Below are 21266 nucleotides of genomic sequence, written 5' to 3'. Positions count from 1 at the left end.
TAAAGGAAAAAGCAAAACCTTTGGAGGTTTGGGAGACGTCTTCTCTTACAATGTTTAGTTTGGGATCTTGCTCTGCTTGGTACACGTGGCACCACATATTCATCCTGGCTGTATCTTCCCAGACTTGGATGTAGACTGGAGTTAGGAGAAGACACAGTTAAATACACTAAAGAAGAAAGTTACTCCTTAGACCACCCATAATCAATGCATTAGACATAGTTGAAAAAGGAATAAAAATTATTTTAATCACATTAAAAAAACAAATCAAACAGGAATAGTTATGGAGCTTATAAGCTCCCTGCTTGGCAGCCGATGCTCTTCTGTGCGAGAGTCCAGTGCCCCAGGTCCAGGCACACAGGATGGGGCAAGAGTAGGTCTGCAGTTGTGAGTACGTGAAAGAGTTTATTCCTGTATCTTATTAATTATGGTATTATTTTCCATGAGAACAACTGTAAACCGACTTTTACCCACCCTGAGCTGGACCTGAACCTGGGGTGCCACCAAGGCTTCCGTTCGGCATCTTCAAAGAAAAGCCACAGAGACCACGGAAACACCAGAACGGGGGTTGCCCTCAATGCTCAGGCGTCCTCCTGAGCTTCCCATCCTTGAGAAAGTAGGTCAGTATGGCAATCTTCCACTCCGACGTCCCCCTGCTGGCGGAAGTGCTGGGGGCATGTTCTCTCCCTTGGTCCAAACTTATGTTCAGGCCCCGCTTGTGGAGGGTTTATAAGCTGCCGATGTTGGGGAAGCTCTTCAGCTTCTCAGGAAAGTCGTCTTTGTACAGGACAGGGTCGGCTCGGTGCTCCACCACCTTGAGAGGCATCGTCCCAAAGACAGAAGCAAACTTGTTGATGCACTCAGACCTGTGGGATTCGGGAGCAGGAGGGCAGGTGAGCAGATGAGAGGGACGGGGGTGGGGGAAAAAGAGAAAATGTTCAAGAGGTTGAGAGATGATAGCAAAATACGTAATATTCAGTATCAACAAAAAAATCCAAGGAGGCCCAGCCTGCTCCCAGGTTCGAAAAGGTTGGAGGGGTGTGGACACAGAGTGATGTGGTGGAGCTCTGACTATGAGCTCAGTGGGAGAAAGTGAACAGGGAGTGCTGTCTGGAGGGCCTGCAGAGGTCAGAATATCTCTTCCCCTCCCCCTAAATTCCAGTCATTCTTCCAGATCAGCACAAGCAGGCCTCAAACTAAGGTGGATTAGCTGCCAACAATCTTAACCCCGTCTCTGCCAGCTAAAGAGAAGGTAACCAGCGGAGAGGAAAAAGCCACTCGGATCTGAGCTCACTGAAACTTAACAGGCAGAGAGGAGTCCCCTACCACGGAGCAACGGAAGGCAAAAGAAGTTAATGGGGATGGTGAACCTCAATTTCAAACAATAAACACTTTACCCATTCAACCAACATTGGCTAAAGGCTCTAAGTGGGAATTACCGGTCACCTTCCACAAGCTGAAGTTCAGCTTCCAGGATGGGAGCCATAGTCATGTGAGAACCAGCAGCCCACAGACCACTGGGAGACAGGACAGCCCAGCCTTGGAGCAGGGGAGAGTCCGTTTCCTCATCACCCAAACCCCCAGCCTGGCGAGCAGCCTCCTAGGAGGTGAGCGGGTCAGGCAGGCTGGCGGGAAAGGGTTCTGGCCCATCAGGCCAACTGAGTGTGACAGCTGGCGATGAGGACACTTCAGCCTCAGACCAGAGGGAATAACAAGCCTGTAAAAACTGCTTTTGAAGTTGAGGGGAGCTCCAAGATGGATTTCAGAAAGGTCAACATATTCTCTCTTCAGTTAGGCCCATGGCACCCGAGAGCTACAACAAGAACAAACTAATCAGAGGCAGAACCATTACAAGGGGCTAAATTTCAAGACACAGACCAGGAGTCTCTTCTGTCCTCAGAAGTACTGTCAGATTTATTTCAAAGTATTTTAATCAATAAGTTTTTATTGGAGCACTCTGAGCTTTAGGAAGAAATCAATTAATAAAGAAGCCAGTCATTATCAATTCTTTTCACTTGGTCAGGGCCAAACCCAGGCATTCTGGCTCCTAAGGCTAAAGTCTCAATGATGAGATGACACAAATTTATTTATTATCACAATTCTAGGGCCCAAGGGGGAGGAGCTGGAAATGAGTAGCTGTTGAGCAGTTATTACATGCCATGTCATTTATACCCATGATCTTCCCGCTTCCTTAAAGCAGCTCCCTCTGTGCACCTCAGGGCAGGGTTATCATAACTTGGTGATGCAGGTGAGATATCAGGGCACAATACTTAAATAACGTGGCCACGGACCAAGAGCTGGAGTGGTGGGCGGTTTCAAACCAGGCTTGCACCGGCAACAGAGCCTTCCTCTTCATCATCCTCAACCAAGACTCTCAAGGATAGAAGCTTCCCTTCTGCTGGCAGTCTTTTGAAACTCAGGAGGCAGACATAGATTCCAAATGCAGGAGTATTATAATTGGGGAAAAAGACTGAGCATTTTCAACAAAATGGTATGAAGCGAGCATTGGACAACAGCTTCCCTCTCCGATAATGGGGTCAAGGCAGTGAAAAGTCAAATCTCTGTGAGGCCTTACTTTTGACAGTTCTGCCTGTAATTATGTACTGACTCTGCAATTTCAGTTATTACGCCTGTAGACTCTGGCTAGCAAAGCCAGAGGTGCCAGGATAGGTACCAGCGAGCATGTACTAAGAAAGAATCATGGCTTGGGCAGAGAAGAGAGGCCCCACGGCCCCCTGGGGAACGCTGAGGACAATGTCTCCTCTGTAACTAGATCTGCCAACAGGGCCGGGCCACCGGCAAGAGGCCACAGGCTCCGTCCAGCCTGACTTGCTGACAGCTGCCCCTGGCTAACTCAGGCTCCGTGCATGCTTCTCTCTCTCCACCCAGCCTGCACTGGAGAAGTGGCAGGCCACTCTGAATGGTAAAGGTCCTGAAGTCTCCTGCCAGGTACTGACAACGCTTCCCCCTTTCTTTTCAGGGAATCTGGTTTGGGGAACAGGTTGGGGTGAATGAGGAGCTTGGCTTACTGCTGGTCGCCCCCGAGTTGTTCTGTCAGTCCAGCTACCCCATCAGTAACTGTCCCCCTGGGTCAGTTTTCTAATTGAGTATAAACAGGCTAAGAACTGCCAATGTCTACCTCTAAAGTCTGAAAGCAATGGTGGGGAGAAGAGAGGAGGGAGGGACAAAAGAAAGGACTAATGCTGGGGAAATTGGGAAGGAATGGAATCTGCCAGGCACTGTGCTACAAGTTTTCTTGAATTATTATTTTACTTACCAGCATGTAATATGGTGTTTGGTACAAAGATGCTCAATAAATATTTGTTGAACCAATGAATGGACACTGTAATTTGATAGATATTAATACCCCATTTTAGGAGATGAAAAGATTGATGTTCAGATAAGGTAAGTCCTTTTCCTTAAATCAGACAGCTAACAAGCGACAAACTCATAATCTGAACAAAGATTGGCCTGAATCAAAATATTATGTTCTTTTCCTAAAATCAACACTGTCTGTCTGCCATACTGCCTTGACCTCTTTGAGGCTATTGGCCAAAATGAGCAGCTTAAAGAAGTAACAGCAGATCCTGGAAGAAATGGATGCTGGGTAGTGCAACTGAGATTTCTGATTCTAGAACCCAAAAATAGAATAAGTTTATTGAACCACAAAACCCAACACAAGGTTCATAACTTGTGAAGTGGTTCACCCCTTTCACTATTTTGTGCAAAATGTGATTCTGCAAAGGGGACGATTACAAAAAAGAAAACACCAATGAACACTCTAGAGTCCACCTCTTGGTTTACACAAGTGGCTTAAATCATGTCTTCTCTCATTATCTAAGGACCTTATTTAATAATTCAGTGATCCAGTCTTTAATCCAAATAGTTTTACTCCCAGTTTCTAACTGATTTCAAGATTGATTCCCTATCGAATTTCTCAAAAGGATAATCTAGATTCCCTAACTCTACTTCTCACCTCAGGGGCACAGCCTGTGCCTTGGGGCACCACCACTCTATGGCATTATTTTTTTCAAAGTCACCAATGACCATTCATTTCAAAGGCCTTTTCCTGATCTGCAGGGTCCCTGCTCCTCTCCTGCTTCTGAGCACTGCAGATCCCGTTCTCTCCTGGCCTCTCCAGTGGGTCTCTGTTTTCGGTTATTCTTTCTTTCTCCGAAATGTTAGAATTTCTCAACATTCTGCCCTTGGCCCTTCTTCAGTCAATTGCCATCTCTGGGCAGATGCCTTTAATCTTCTAGAGTTCTAGCTTTACATTCCCAACTGCCTGCCTGCCCCATATCTACACCTGCACATGGAGAGGACAAAAGCCTCCAAATCACACACCTTACTGCTCTCCAACTTCAGCATGATTAAGATCTTTTCCTGTCCTCATGATTATACAGTTAATGGTACGACTATTCACCCCATCCTCTCTGCGAATTAGTGTCTCCTCCTAACTATATTATTTACACTGTTAAGGTACTACCACTCTTCGGGACTGGAAATCTAGAAGTTATCTTTCTCAATTCCTTCTCCATAACCTTCTCACACCTATCCAGCTAGAAATAAGTTCTAGTATATCTTTCTTTGGGGGGTGGGGGGAAGAGAGGGAGATTGCTTGCAATTTAATTCCTTCTTTCCTTTCCACACTCAATTTAGTTCAAGCTTTCTGACTGTTCTTTCTTCAATCTCTTTATTTCATTCCATCCTATGCACTATTTCCAAATTAATCTCAAAACAATACTTAGATCAAGCTACTACCCTGTTGCATGTAAAGAACAGACTGGGAATATAGAAGAAAAAAATAAAGCTACCCCCCTGTTCAAAAACCTTCTATGGCTTACCAGAGCCTGAAGAAAAATGCCCAGGGATTCAAGGCAGTTTGGACTAACAGGCCAGAACTCGATGCTCTAGCCAAAGTGAACTTCTCCCTAGGTTAACTCATAATTTTATTTCTCCTACAATTTGATTCGGGATCCAAATGAGTTCCATATGTTGCAATTGCTTGATTTAGTCTGTAGGTTACCCCTCCTCTTATTTTCCTCCAGCTATTCATTTGTTGAAGAAACTGAGTTGTTCACCCCATTCCCACATGTGGACTTCGCTGACTGCATCCCATGGTGTCCTTTGATTTGTTCATCTGTCCCTTGTATGTCTTGTCTACCAGTAGCTAAATTTAGAGTCCTCATCAGGTTTGATTTGGGGATAAGAATACTTCAAAGATGAACATTTATCAGGAGGCACAAAATGTGTAATTGTCATGTCTCTTTTTGTTGTTAGCAGCCATTGACAATCACTGCCTAGATCTAATACTTTTCCATAGTTTGTGTAACAGTGATATTCTAACCCTATCTTTTTTCCCCTCATTTACTGGACTTCTATAAAGACTAAAATCCCCTCATGAACTATTTGAATGCCTGTAGTACAGCTGACATTAGAATGAACTTAACTGCTGACCAAATACACCTTGAACTTGCTGATGGACACTTTTGATTACACAGCTCCCCTGCCTGGGATCCTCTCTTGCCCAGCGCATCATTAGTTGGGATCCTAGTGGTCTTTGAAAACTCACTTCAAATGCCATCTCTTTTACAAAAATATTCCTAATAACTGACCTAGCAAGATGTCACTTCTCTTTCCTCTGATCAATTATAACTTCTTTAAAAAATATATTTTATTGATTTTCTTACAGAGAGGAAGGGAGAGAGATAGAAAGCTAGAAACATCGATGAGAAACATCGACCAGCTGCCTCTTGCACACCCCCTACAGGGGATGTGCCCGTAACCAAGGTACATGCCCTTGACCAGAATCAAACCTGGGACCTTTCAGTCCACAGACCGACGCTCTACCGCTGAGCCAAACTGGTTTCGGCTATAACTTTTTAAAAAAATCTCAGCTGAGGATATTTTTTCCATTGATTTTTGGAGAGAGTGGAAGGGAAGGAGGGTTGGAGAGAGAGAGAGTGAGAGAAAAGCATCAATTTGAAACAGACACATCCTTTGCCTCCTGCACACATCTCAACTGGGGATTGAACCTGCAACCTTCTATGGGCCAATACTCTTAACAACTAAACATACCAGGGCTCAATTATAAGATTTTGAGCTTCCCTTATGTTACTTATTACATATAGTTTTGGATTAACTTTGATGTGTGTGTGTGTGTGTGTGTGTGTGTGTGTGTGTGTGTGCATGCATTTGTTTTTAATTGGAAAGTCCGATATAATTTGATTCAAGCCTAACAATATCTGGGAAGTTGCCTTTTCTATTTTCAAAAGCTTTTTTTCTTTTTTTTAAATTGATTTTCTATAGAGAGGAAGAGAAAGGGATAGAGAGTTAGAAACATTGATGAAAGTGTCATCAATCAGCTGCCTCTTGCACAACGTACATGCCCTTGACATTGTACATGCAACCAATGTACATGCCCTTGACCAGAATCAAACCTGGGACCTTTCAGTCCGCAGGCTGACGCTCTTATCCATTGAGCCAAACCAGTTTCGGCCAAAAGCTTTTTTCTGATTGGAAGCCTCCACATACATCTCCCTTATTTACTTTCTTCAGTGTATAGTAATAAGTACATCCAACTCAAATCTCTCTCACTGCATTTTAGGTTGCTTTACGTTTGTAATGATCAATAATTTCTCATTACATTTTAAGTTGCTTTGCATTTGCAATGATCTCAGTGGTGCTAGAGGCAAGATGTTTAACCTTAGCACATGTTTCAAGGCCATTATCAGATCAACTTTTCTCCCTACAATTCATTTCTTGGACCATATAACCCCACCACTTTAACTTGACCCAATCAACTACCAATTGCTTAATGCTGTAAGTTCTCTCAGACATAGAGGATAGTGGTAGGTTTAAAGGAACAATTTCATATACTCCAAATAGAACTATAATTTGGATTTCTCTTCCAAATGAGCTATGACAGTTAATGTCACTGCCTTTGACAGTGTAATATTTATACCAGTGATAGATATTTCCAAAATCACAATAACAAATTAACCATTGATAAAAGTCCTATCATTTGGGTAAGATATTTATATATGAAAGAGATTATTTAGAGAATAAGAGTAAGGAGTAAAGAATTATATAAAAGAATTCAGTCCAACTGAAAAGAAACATTGGTCTGTACAGAAAAATCCTCCAGGCTTGAAGGATGCTAATATGGCTGACAGATTTCAGAAATGAATGCTGCAAGCAGAAGCATGAGACTTGTGGAAACTTGAACTAGATATCTCATTCTACTACTGCAGCTTCTCCGAGTGAATTTTGGTCCCTTGACAACAGTGCTACTGGATGCCAGAGCCTGCTGTTCTACATAAGGAGCTGCCTTTTGGAAGAACTGGATTTGATTGAAGAGATTTGAAGATTGAGTACCTTTGGGTGACAAGTGAGAACTACTAGGTTTACTGTAAGATTATAATGGTCTCCACTCCTTTTAGATGCACCTACAAGGCCTGGTGTTACACTCTGCACAAAGGTGTGCTTGTTGAGGAGCTGACTGCATCGAACTACAGTGGTATTTCATGGCTGCCCTCTCCCTCTCTCTGTAATGTAGAGCTATGCTTTCAGTTCTGTTCCTGGTAGGTGTTTTAGCAGTGTCAGCACAGGTAATGTGTCCCTGGTGGGTTTGGTTTAATTCTTTCTGATCAAACTTCTACTGTAACATGGAGATATTACCCTGAGAAACAATCCAGTATTTCCTTAAAATTAACTACCTTTCACTCAAATGACTGTGGATGGTTAACTGCTTAGTCTAAACGGAGAATCTGGCTTCTGGAGCTTAAGGCCAGCAATATTTTTAAGACCCTTCCAGCCATTACAAATTGAGTAAGTAGCATTCCAAATTAATTCTTTGGGTGACCTGGGCTTGAACTAACCCAACTCCCACAGTGCAGAAGGAGGCGACTATGGCTACCAGCTGCTGTCCTTACATTTCCAAAAAAGTCCCATAAACAGGCCCAAGGCAGGAAATGGGGATCAGAAGCCAGGGCAGACTTTTGGTAAGCGGCTCACTCACCTCTCCACCATATGCGTCTGGTCCAGAGAAAGCCCATCAATGGCTGTGCACTCTGGACACTTGAATTTCTTCCGCGGTGTCACCTACCGGAGGAACACAAAAACACCTGGCTGTCAGCGCCCAGGACAATAAAACCACGCTTGTGACACCACTCTGCATGCTTCTGTTCTGTAAGTGGAGATGCCTGTTCCCTCCATACACACACCGCACACACCTCACCATTTCTCCATTCAATTCTGTCTGGCTCGGCCAACGGCAAACTCACAAGGGCCCAATAAAAAAGGCTTGGAGGGCTTTTGCCTTCTGTAGCTGGAAAGAAGTGGTGATGACAAGCTCCTTAATTCCTGTTTAATGACTGTTTTCTCACTGCCAAGGTCCTTGTATAAACACCATTTGTTCTTGCAGCCATAAGGGCGATGAAATACAGCTTCCCATAACTTTCACCGTAACCTTAGTTCCAACAGGCGTTCTTTCTCCTTCTTCCAGCTCATGGCAAATCCTATGAGCCGCATAAGGCTCTTGAAGGTGCCAGGTTATTTTGCAATTCCCTTGAATCAGAAAAAAACAATCCAATGGTCCCTCAGCCTCTGAATCCTTTTCTCTGATTCTGCCTTATCCTCCCAAACCTTAAACTTCCAGTGCTCTTCTAGCACACTCAGGGGAAGCTGCTAGCCTAACCTAGCGAAGATAAGTAAACAGCAGAGGGACTGAGGGGGGAATTAGATGACTAACTAGGCCAGGGTAAGAAGCATAGGAATTACTGCCCAGAGTAAGCGGGCACAGCCCAAACAACTTGTCAAAAAGTAGATTTGGAGATAAACTTCCTTTAAAATGTATTTCACAATTCACATTCTTTCACTTTCCTTGTAGTGAGCTGTCCATGCAGTTAGTTAGTGAGCCGGGGAGAGGATGAGGATTGCAGTGTTAGAGAGCACAAGTAGTGGCTCTTCCTCTTTCCTTAGTCACCGTGGTTTAATTTGGCTTCTCTCATTAACTAACAGTATGAGGAGCCACCCGGGAATGTCACACTATATTTCCAACATAAGCTTCCAGTATTGGAAGATTCAGGATCAGGAATCTGGTCTAGAAGTAATGCCCATTGTCACACACAGAATTCTGACCCAGAATGAAAGAAGGCTGAGATGACTCTACTTATATAAAAAAAGTGTGTGCTCTCTACATATCCAGGGATCTAATTTGAGAAAAATCTGCATTTCAAGAATAGTTATCAATCCTCAGGGGATCGTTAATATATTATAGGAAAGGTAATTCTTAATATCCGGTAATCAATATTTACAAACATCATTTAAGGCAACTATAGTTGTAATTTACAAAGTGTACTATCTTTTCAATGTCTATAAAAAAAAAGATTGGCTACCTTAAGAAAGACGTAAACTGTATCTTTTACCTAACAGAGCCAGTTTTCAAACCAGCTTTGAGATTAAAATTATTTTTTTAAAAAACATGATTTGTAGATGGACCATCACAGCCTTCACCTCTGATACTGATGTTTAAAACCAGTAACCAAAGAAATTGCATAAAAATAAGGAAATATGTTTAAATTACCAAAGCCTACCCTTCAACTTTACAATGTGACAATGTTAATTATAGAATCTTAGAAAGTGAAAAGATAGCTCCAAGTTCATCTGGTCTAATACTTCATCTCAAATAGTTATGAGAACTTCTCAGGCTCAGGGAAAAGAGACTTGCTCAAGATCACAGAGCAAGTCAGCAGGAGAGCTGGACCAGGATGCCTCCTACCTTGATGACAGCTTTCCCCGTGACATTAGCCACCAGGAAATTCATGGCAATGTCTTCACAGTTCATATGAGCGTCCACCCAGTTCTTGATGTCCCCAGGCATTTTGTAGGTATACAGGTAATTAAAATACTATCAGGTGAAGAAACAAAAAGAAGAAACATTCAAACAGCAGTTCCCTCTGGCTGATACATGAAATGCAACTCTGTCAAGGCACGGGGATAGCTTTCTCTCAAGACTGTAGCCACAGAAAGGGCAAAGGAAATAATAGAATGCTGTTAGCCAAGTGACCAAAAGCTTTAATATCATCATTCCTTTCAAAATCACCCATTGAGAGCAGAGGAGAGGTACAATGTGACGCCCTTGCAGGAAGCAGGCCCGGGGGACTGATTAAGTGTTTTACAAATGTTGTCCAGGGACACACTATACATTCATCTTTACTAAATCCTTCCCTGGAGTCACAATGCCCAATCCTGTTTTCTCTGTTCTTTCCATAGATTGCAAAGGGAAACAGAGATAAATTGAAGTGGATTGACATTGCAAAGGTACATGCTTTTTACAGTAAAACAAAAATGAGGCAATTCTGAAACCACCATAACCTACCTACATATGAAATAGTATAGACATTCACAGCCAAAAATAAGAGTATATACAATCTACTGACACAAACCTCCCAAATTATAAACCTTATTTATTATCTGTTACTAAGAACAAAAAAACATTTCTGGACCCAGAGTCCTGAAAACTACGAAGGCAGCAGCGCCAAGATAGCAACAGCAATCAGTGCCGACACGGCTGAGCTACCTAAACTGCGCCGGCTGAACAGACCTTGCCCCTGCATCAGGCCTCACACCACTGCTGATAGTGGACAGTTATTACCATTTAATTAAACCATACACTTCCAGGGAACACTCTATTACCAAACCGAATATTCTGAAGTCCAATGCATAGCCTTTAACCACTCCCTAATTAAGAGTCAAAAACATGAAGTGATAATTCTTAGACAAGGGAAATACAAAAGGCTCATAAGTAAACAAAAGGAATTTCAATCTCACTAGTAATCACATCAGTTAAAACACTGAGATCCATTTTCATGGGCATTTCATGTAAGGGTAATGGTAAGAACATTCACAAAATGTTCAGTACCTATGATAGAATCTATCATAATGCTCAAAAGTATAAACAGTTATGAAAATGGATATTAATCATTAAACATTAGATATTAAGCATTATTTAAAATAGTAAAAAAGTGAGAACCATCTAAATAAGCAATGACAGAATAATAGTTACACATAATTTATGGAATACCAATATAATGGTATATTAGCAATTCTGTTCAGAAAAAAATTATGGAGGAATGTTAATGACATGCGAAAATGCTCACAATATAATACATGAAAATAGCAGAATAATACAAATATTTGTAACAGTATGTGTGTATATATGCATAAGTAAGTAAATGAAAGGCAAAGTGGGAAGACATCTAAACAACAATGGTTCTAAGTGATATACAAGAGACTTTTCTTACATAATAAAATTTGTTCTGAGTTTTCCATATTTTCTATTATAAGCATTTATTATTTCACAAGTAGAAAAATAATAACTTTATTCTTTAAAAGGTATTATACAACATGGCCTTTCTAAGATCTGAATAGAACATTATTCATAAACTCAGCAAAAATTAAGTTGGGCCAAATAAAAAGAGTATCATACTCTGTCAACTCAGACCCACCTGCCCCTAGCTTGCCCCACACCTTACCTTGTGATAAAAAGCTGCTCCCGTAAGCACCATGGACACCTCATTGGTCCACTCGGACTCATACTTCCACTTACTCATCTCATGATCCCAGAGATGCAGACGACCTGGGTAACCCACCAACCGGTCAGGAAACTCCCGCCAGACCTAAGGACAGAAGCACATCAACAGTCCATTCTCAGTTCTCACACAACCAAGCTCAGAGAGTGAGTGTGAAGTTATCCAAACAGGTATCAATTAACAAACAGACTCTGAAGGTTCACGTTTTCACAAACTAAAGTCAGAATGCGCTTCTGAATATGTTTATTTGAACAGGTGCTCGCTCTTCTGCCAGTATTCAAAGAGAGATGTTGATTCTGATTTCTTCCAACACTTCCCGTGCTTGCTTAGAAATTTCAAATAATGTAGAGAAATAACTTACTGAATTGAGTCAAGGTAGGTAATCTCTTAACATATGATTAATGAAATAGGTTCTGTCCTTAAAGAACATACAAATGAAGACTAAATGGAACCCTGTAACTAACTCACCTGTTCTGATTTATATTAAATTTTGGCAATTGTGAAAACTTGCAAAGTCTCTGTTTCTAAAAAAATTTAAATTAAAACCAAAAACGATTTATCCGGCACACAGCCAGCCATTCTTATGATCTTTTGGAAGCCGTAATTTAAGTATAGACAAATAATTTGTGACATATTGAAAACAAAAAAAATTTTAGGTACAGTTTTGTTAAAGATAATTTGATAATTTGGGGTAAGGTACTTCCAATACCTCTCCCCATGTATTTCTGAGTAATTTAGTTTAACCATTAATGAGTATTGACAATTTGCCTGCTGTTCACGGGGCGCTGCTTTTCAGCATCAGGATTCGTTACCTTTTACTAAACCTCTAGACAGCAGAGTTCATTAGGACCCAGCCCTGATCTTCCTTAAACTCTCTAAGTAATCTCATCTAGCTTCAAACACTTTAAAAAAGACCTATAATCTAGTGTCTTATAAATTTGTTTGACCCTGAAAGTTCCTGAGATAACCAACTATTTAATATCTTCAGCTGAATAAACAATAGACATCTCAAACTTAACATGTCCAAAACATAGCTATTGATTCCATATCTTCAGATAAGCCATTCTCTAAATTGTCTCCATCTAAATAAACCATCTACCCTACTGTCCAAGCCCAAAAGCTAGAAGTCAGCCTTTATTCCTTTCTTTCCTTTCTCCACTTTTCTCATACCCAACCCATTACAAGTCCTCTGGTTCTACTGACTACCTGTTACCAGCTGTACTACCTCTCTCTACTTCAAACCACCCTCATCTCTCACCTAGACTGTCACAGGCTTCTTTATCTCCTTGCTTCCACTCTTGCTCTTCCAAATTATTAACGAGCATTCCTAAAAAGACCATTCCTAAAACCCTATTAGGGTATGCTATACAGGATAATTCAACCAATGGGCTCTATCCTATAATTTTAAAATTTATATTATTTTCATTATATTTTTACCCATATACAGGGGCGGGCAAAAATAGGTTTACAGTTGTTCATATGGAAAATACAATAATAAATAACCCTACATAATAAAAGAGTAATATGCAAATTAACCATCACTCCGCTCCACAAGCCACACCCACAAGCCAATCAGAGCACATATGCAAATTAACCCCAACCAATGGCTGCAGCCACAGAGGCTTGGGTTTCTCTGGCAACAAATGAAGTCAAGCTTCCCACCTGCCCTAGCAGGCCTAAGCCTCCACTCCAGGCTACAAAGTTTCAATTGTAGAAGGTAAATAAATTCCAGATACCAGAGCCTCCATTTGGGTCACTGGGGGGTGTGGCCAGCCTGCAAACCACCACAGGCCCCTCACTCAGGCCGCCCATTGCCCCAAGGGAATCCTCACCCTGATCCACGACACCCTTCATGGCAAACCAGCTGACCCCCACCCATGCACCAGGCCTCTATCCTATCTAATAAAAGACTAACATGCAGATTGACCATCACTCCAACACACAAGATGGCTGCCCCCATGTGGTCAAAGATCCTGCCCCCATGTGGGCCCAAGATGGCCACCACAAGATGACCAGCAGGGGAGGGCAGTTGGGAGGCATCAGGCCTGCAAGAGAGGGCAGTTGAAGGCAATCAACCCTGCAAACAGGCTGGCAGGGGAGCAATTAGACATCAATCAGGCTGTCATGGGAGTGATCAGGCTGGCAGGCAGAAGCGGTTAAGGGCAATCAGGAAAGAAGGCAGGCAGGCAAGCAGTTGGGAGTCAGCAGTCCTGGATTATGAGAGGGATGTCCGACTGCCCGTGTAGGCCCGATCTGGATTGGGCCTAAACAGGCAGTTGGACATCCCTCAAGGAGTCCCAGATTGGAGAGAGTGAAGGCTGGGCTGAGGGACACCCTTCGCCCCAATGCACAAATTTCATGCACCGGGCCTCTAGTAATACAATAATAAACTGTTTTGCATACTCACAACCGTAAACCTAGTTTGGCCCACCCTGTATATATGTCCCTTGGTCATACTGCTATAGCAACTGGAGGCTTCCCCAACCCCCAAGTGCCCCCGAGCCCAGGGAGGATGCTCCTTGCTTTCCCAAGGACAGAGCCAGTGAGCTAGCATTTCTCTTTTCTGGTTTGCTAGGACTGTTGTAACACAGTAACACAAACCAGTGGCTGAAAATAACAGGAACCTACAAGTCCAAGATCAAGGTGTTGCCAAGGCCATCCTCCCTCTAAAACCAGTGGAGGAAGGATCCTTCCATGACTCCTCTGAGTTCTGATGGCTGGTTGTCAGTCTTTGGAATTCCTTGGTTTGTACATGCATCCCTCCAAACCTGTCTTCACATGTCCTTCTCCCTCCATGTCTCTGTGGCCAATTCTCCTTTTATAAGTATACCAGTCAAATGAATTAGGGCCCACCCAATGACTCATTTTAACTGGATTACCTCTGAAAAGACCCTATCCTATATAATGAAAGGCTAATATGCAAATCGATCAAATGGCAGAACATCCGGTCGCTATGACATGCACTGACCACCAGGGGGCAGATGCTCAATGCAGGAGCTGCCCCCGGTTGGTCAGTGTGCTCCCACAGGGGGAGCACTGCTCAGTCAGAAGCCGGGCTCAAGGCTGGCGAGCACAGCAGTGATGGTACAAGCCTCTCCCACTTCTGCAGCAGCACTAAGGACCCATCAGGGGTCCCAGACTGCAAGAGGGCGCAGGCCTGGCTGAAGGAAACACCCCTGGCTCACAGTGCATGAATGTCATGCACCGGGCCTCTAGTTTCCAAATAAGATTACTAAGAGTTAGAATTTCAACATCTTTTTTTTTTTTTGAGGAACACACTTCAACCCATAACATCCCCTGAAAAATCTTTAAATGTTTCACCCCCAAAACAAAACAAAAAATGGCTTTCTGTTGACTAAGAACATCCAAACTCTCCAGCCTGTTCTAAAGGGTCTACCACTCTTCAACCTCTTCTCTCACCACCTCTCAGACTGCAGAGTGGCTTTCTGTTCCTTACCCACAACTAGACCTTGTGCTTGCTATTCCTTCTGACTGCAATGTTCTCTCAGCTCTTCAAAAGGCTGACTTCCTGCTCACCATCAGGTCTCTGCTTAAGTACCTCCTCTGAAAGGCCTTTTCACACCTTCCTAAGGAAAACACCACCCCCCAACCAGCCAGTCTTCATCACATCACCCCAACATCAGGATTCCTTGCTTTTCTTCACCAAACTATCATTTTTCAAAATTGTTCTGATTATTTACTGTTTCTTATTTATTATCTATTTTCCTCCCACAGAATTTAAAGTCTGTGAGGACAGAGAATTTGTCTTATTCACTGCGGCGTCTGAAGCACAAAGAAAAGGGCCGGCACACGCCAGCATTCCATGCACACGTGTTGAATGCATGAACGGGCAGAATCTCAGCAGGCAATTGCTGAGAATGAAAGAACGGAACCAGAGAGCCTGTCTCTGTTCTTCACAGCCAGAGCATTATATTCCTTAATTCAGAAAGGATGTCTGCAACAGTATTGATCAACCGGCACCATTAATAATAATGTGATATCCTTTGTGTGTGAAGATCACAGTAATAATTCACCATCACTAAAGCACATGGTTCAAATTGCTTTTCCAGAAGCGGGTAAAGGGATATTTGCTGAGTCATTACACTCTCTTGCCCGGTCCTCCTTGTGATCATCTACTACATGCTTTTTATGTGAGGTCTGCCCTGGGTCTTGAGCGTGGTCTGGAGCTGTGAAAAAGAACTTTCCTTTGTGTGAAACCAGCTCACCTAACAGGCACTCAAACCCACAACCTTGGCCTCGTTAACACCATGTTGTAACCAACAGAGTTAACTGGCCACAGGCATCATCCTAATAGCTGCAGACAAACGAACCCATGTCAAACATTTCCTCAGCTGTGCAATGCTGCTGCTGCTACTCTGGGTTTGTTTTTCAGCAGATTAAAATAATATGATACTATTACAGTTTTATAGAGCCCAGAGCAACAACATAGTACATGAGCCGTAACTTCGGGTTGGTTTGTGGGCCTGGGCAGGCTCCATCAAAATGCACGGCCAGTTTCCTCTTCCCAGCACCCAGCACCTGTCTATGCAAGTCACACCAGCACAGCGCTCACTGATTCACTTCAACAGAATCAGAGAGATTTCTGAGGGCTCCAAGCACAAGCAAGTAAACACCAGGATGGACAAAGTGGAGGAAAAGGTGGGGAGAAATGGGGGGGGGGGGGGTACCCCGTCAGTGGGAACCTCTGCTGGATGGAAGTTGCGCCCCCATTTACTCTGAGTCAGCACAGCTCTGTAATCCATGCAAAGGAAGTTGAAATCACTTTCCCAAGAGGTTCTTCTTTTCAAGCCCCCGTTTCCAGCAATAACAGTAACACTGGCTCAGTTTTAGGGTTGAATGCTGTTAAGATTTCAGTCCTCTTCCTGTAGCTGAAGTCACTTATCAGCACTTTCTCCAGAGGGACTTAATTGGTGACACTGGGTTGCAGAGCGCTAAACTGTGCGGCTCTCAAAGCATGCGAGGTGTCCCCGGTTTCAGATTCCTTTGGAGCCTGTAGTGAGCGCGGCTCCTCACGCACGGCCTCTCTGCCCTTGACTTATTCCAGGCAGCTGGATACAATCAAGATACCATCCTTGTCACTTCATCTATAACTCTGCAGCTGACTGCAGGATCAAAACGGAGCGGAGCAGAAGGGGCTGGGCCCTCTCTAATCGAGCCCCAGTGTAGCACAGAGTCGATTATGTATGTAGTAAAGCATTTTCCCAGCCAGAAGGGCGAGAACTCCAACTCTACCCCCCTCTCCTCCGGGCTACGCACCTCCTACTCTAATTCAACTTTTTTCTTCTTACCTCAGGAGACTGCTCTGGGGTCAGCCTTTGACATGACTAGCAAATGCCTTTCTATATTGTACAGTGCAGGCATTTCAGACTTCACACTCTACCCCTGCGGGTCTAGTAACAGTGCTTCCACAGCTCTCTCAAGTCACAAAGCCATGGCTCTGCTGTAGTGCTCCACATACTGTGTCCTCCTCTAGGTTGAATCGCACACATCTTTGAAGACAAAAGCCAATGTCTCTTACAATAAATTCCATGGCTTGGTTAGGGGCTCAGCAATAATCTGAACAGTCAGGGGCTCAGCAATAATTGAACAGTCCTTACGTTTGGGGCCAGAGATTATAATAACATAATACCATCCTCCAACTGTTTCCTTCCAATCTAATTTTTATACGTTTGGTCTTAACCACCTCTTTCCAGGATTATGAAAACTTCCTCTGCTGGACTCCCAGATGTCATCACGTGACTGCTTTCAGAGTTACCGAATTTTGTTTTTTAATTTTTAAGCTTCTGAGGTCCTTGTGGCTTTCCATCACTAAAGGATCAAACTAAGCTCTACCGTTGTTTAAAAGGCACAGGGGCAGCCTAGATCACTTCCTACAGAAAAGACAGTGGGGGACATGGTTAAAACAGATCCAGAACTGGCTCCGCCACAGTCATGCAAGTGACCTATTCAAGTTGTCCCTTTCATTTTACCATCTGCAAAATGAGGGGCTGGATTAGGTGACCTCTAATGTCCTTTTAGAGCTAAAATCATTTATCTTCTCCTTTACTAAGCTATTCCCAAGGGAACTAACCCATTAATTGCAATCGGTTGCAAGTTATAGGTTTCTAAATAGCATGGCCTGCATTATTTAGCTTTGTTTAAAATGCCATACACATATGGGTACCTAATAAATGTTCCTAAAAAAGAGGATAATGCACTGTATTCTAAGCCAGCTTAGAGAATGCATTTTAAACTCAGGGTGTGAGCTAACCACAGTCACATTCAGGAAACTGACTGGGGGGAGAAGGGGAAGGTACAGCCACAGGTGGTGCCCATGTGGGAGATTCAATTAGGAAATCATGGGTCAGCTCCAGGAGAAAAGTAACTCTCTGAAGTGGCTGCTTCACTTACCACACTTTCAAAGGCACAGCTCCACGGGGATATTGCTACTGGGTGAGAAGATGCCACATGTGTTAGGATTCAAGAGCCAAGAGAGGGACTGAGAAGTGGTGAGGCAAGTATGGATCCAAGGTGCACCAAACCGGGCCAGAGTTTCATTTCTCTCCTTGCACAGGCCCCTGAGTGTTGGCAGTCCCTGGCCATCAAAGCGGAACAGAGCTCTATGAGCCAGGCCAGCCCTGTGGTCACATGCTGGGCTCGGCCAGGGCAGAGTTGCAAGGAACCCAACTTGCAAACGTCTTTGAATTACTGGCCCTTCAGGCTTGCGCTGCATGCTCCCCAGATGGGAAAGGGGTCGCTGGCTGGATTCCAATTCCTAGCTGGTTTCCATAGAGGAGCCAGTGATCAGATTCACTCTCAGCCCTCTGGGAACAAAGCTCACCTTTATATTTGGAATTTCCTGAAATGAGAATGGAGGACTGATTGGCTTCATTTTCAGCTCATGCTTTTCATTACACTGGTGGTTGGTAGTTTTTGTCAAGGGGGTGCCTGAGACACAATTAAATGCTAATGTTAGACATTTTAGAGGAAAGGAGCTCTAAAGTTATCACCTGGAGTTCCCTCGTGCTGACTGGTTTTGACAAAGACATGTGCATGCTGTGTTAGGAATTAAGAACTACCTGTTGGATCACACCAATCTACCTGAGAGACCTTTCCAACTCAAGGCAGGATGCTGTTTAAAATAAGCCAAGCAGAGCCCTGGCTGGTTTGATTCCTGGTCAAGGCACATACCTGGGTTGTGGGTACAATCCCTGATTAGGGCGCATAGAGGAGGCAACAGATCAATGTTTGTCTCTCACATCGATGTTTCTCTCTCTCTCTTGTTTTAAAATATCTTTATTTTTTTAAATATATTTTATTGATTTTTTACAGAGAGGAAGAGAGAGGGATAGAGAGTTAGAAACATCGATGAGAGAGAATCATTGATTAGCTGCCTCTTGCACACCCCTTACTGGGGATATGCCCACAACCAAGGCACATGCCCTTGACCAGAATAGAACCTGGGACCTTTCACTGAGCCAAAGCAGTTTCAGCTCGATGTTTCTCTTTCTCTCTCTTCTCCTCCTCTAAAAAAACAAAACAAAACAAAAAACAAAAAAAAAACAACAAGTGGGAACAACGTATCGCGGGAAGGCTTCTGGGATCTTGGCAGCAATCCTACTTTGCCCAGCCTGGCTGGAGGTTAGTCCCTTGGTGCTTGGGGACACGATCTCCAAACCCTCCAAACTCCTGCTGCAGGAAGCCTGGGGCAGTGACGAAGGCAAAGAGGCAGTCTGGAGTTGGCCACGGCTGACAGAGGAATGTGTGCTACTAAGTCTTTCACCAGTTACCACTACCAGGAAGGCACAGCTGAAGAGGGTGGCTTTAGAAATAACTCCTTGTGCCTCCTGTGGGTGGTAAGGAGAAGAGGCTCACTTTGATGGTCTAAGTTGCTGACCTGCCGACACTCTCTCAGGCAGAGATCCTCTCACCAGTTCCCTCACTACACAGTGACAAAACTGAGAGCTGGAGAGGGAGTGGCTGTCCCAAGGTGACACTGCTAGTTCAATCTAGGTCCTAACTGCCAGGCCAGTTGTCTCTTCATGACGTCATGATTTGCCACCCTTCTGATTCTAAAAAGCACCTCATCTCCCCATGCTCCATCCTCGCTCATAAACAAGTCAGATGCTGTCTTACATCACACGCAGTGTCCTCAGGGCAGAGATGGTAAAGTCACATGTGCATGTTGATGACCAAGTTGAAAACAGAACAGGGATGGGGGGGCGGAGGGAAGGAGGTGGGGAAAATGTCAAAACTCTTTGCTCTCAGCAGTACTCATCTTCTAAAAGCTGAAGGCTCTTCATGAATGTGGTTTCCATTTAGCAAAGAGAGCCACATGCTCACACCATTAAAAGAAGGAACTCCCGTCAGCTATGTAGCAAACTAGAGATTCCACATATGACATCCCAGGCCTACTGGAACCTTGTAATCTGTGAGGCTCTGGGGCAGAGAAGGAAATACAAGCAAAAAGCAGCTGAACAAAAGATTAAACTCAGCTACTATTTTTCATGAGGCAATGAATCCCTTGAGTGATAATAAAGAAGGAAAGAGGAGACATGAAATTGAGGGTATGGGAGGAGGAAGAGATAGGTCAGGATAGGGCCATGGATTTTCTAATTTTGTGCTCCTTAATACCCACTAAACATGAAATCATTTTTATTTCCACAAGCTCCACTCCAATGGGGGCCATGTTAATCTAAGTCTGGTCCCAGGGGATTGCTTAATGAAGTTAAAAGAATAGTGATCATAAGCCAATGGCTATTCTCGTTAAATCCTGCAGGAGTGGAAAAAAAGACGTTAGTTTTATAAATAGCCATTATCAAGACTTCAAAATATCAAGTGGATTTTGTTTTCTTCTCAATGCAGAGAGGGAGGAAGTGTCACTGACCACAAACCCTATAATCCTGGCTGAATTCAAAGCATAAATGTGGTTCAAAATAATTTCTTAATGAGTAAATTCATCACAGTGCCCTGTATGTGTACATAAACCCCAGAATCTCTTGGGAGAGAATCAAACAGCAGAGGGACTCTTTCGAATTATTTCTTTATATCCCATCTATTCCACCCCCCTCCCCAAATGACTTGTGGTGCCTTTAAATAAAAGGTAAAAAGTATAATAAAGTCCAAACTGTCAAAACAGATGATGTCCTCAACAGCATAAAAAAAAAAAAAAAAATCCACCCTGGCCAGGTGGCTCAGTTGGTTGAAGCATCATCCCATAAATCAAAACGTTGTAGGTTCAATCCTAGTCAGGGCATGAATGGGTAGCAACCAATAGATATTTCTCTCATGCCCATGGTGCACGCGCTAACCCTAACCTCTGCCCCCCATCCCTGCTCTTCCCCTCTCTAAAATCAATAAAACATATCCTTGGACAAAATCTTTTTTAAAATCCAGAAATTTCCATCTATTTAAAAAATATTAATCCTAATATCAAGTTCTAGTATGGCAGTACAACAGCAAGATTAAGTCATGGAGATGGAGAGATTTGAGTATCCCTATTAAATCATGTATGCATTCAACTCACAGATACTTAATGAGCTACCACTATTATTTAATTAACCATCTTATTATGAGACATGGATCAAGACTTCAACCCAGACATGTGCCCTTGACCAGAATGGAACTGGGGAACCTTCCATCTGCAGGCTGACACTCTATCCAAAGAGCCAAACT

The 21266-nt window shown here is 43.3% G+C and overlaps 1 protein-coding gene across 3 annotated transcripts in view; it reads right to left on the bottom strand.

Annotated features, from left to right (window-relative positions):
- Window positions 1-219: 219 nt before the first annotated feature.
- EXT2 (exostosin glycosyltransferase 2) overlaps window positions 220-21266 on the bottom strand; it is a 107363-nt gene continuing 86316 nt past the window's right edge. For all 3 annotated transcript variants that reach the window (XM_045578014.1, XM_036426283.2, XM_045578013.1), the window contains 4 exons: window positions 11535-11678; window positions 9779-9907; window positions 8018-8100; window positions 220-863 (listed from right to left, as the gene is read on the bottom strand). In XM_045578014.1, coding sequence (XP_045433970.1) covers window positions 725-863; window positions 8018-8100; window positions 9779-9907; window positions 11535-11678 — 495 coding nt within the window. In that variant the 3' untranslated portion in view covers window positions 220-724. The remainder of the gene's footprint in view (window positions 864-8017; window positions 8101-9778; window positions 9908-11534; window positions 11679-21266) is intronic.

The sequence above is a fragment of the Pipistrellus kuhlii genome, unplaced genomic scaffold (genome assembly GCF_014108245.1).
Source record: "Pipistrellus kuhlii isolate mPipKuh1 unplaced genomic scaffold, mPipKuh1.p scaffold_m20_p_9, whole genome shotgun sequence".
NCBI classification, from domain to species: domain Eukaryota; kingdom Metazoa; phylum Chordata; class Mammalia; order Chiroptera; family Vespertilionidae; genus Pipistrellus; species Pipistrellus kuhlii.
Note: the sequence above shows the minus strand (reverse complement) of the source record. Positions and strands in the feature narration are given on the sequence as shown.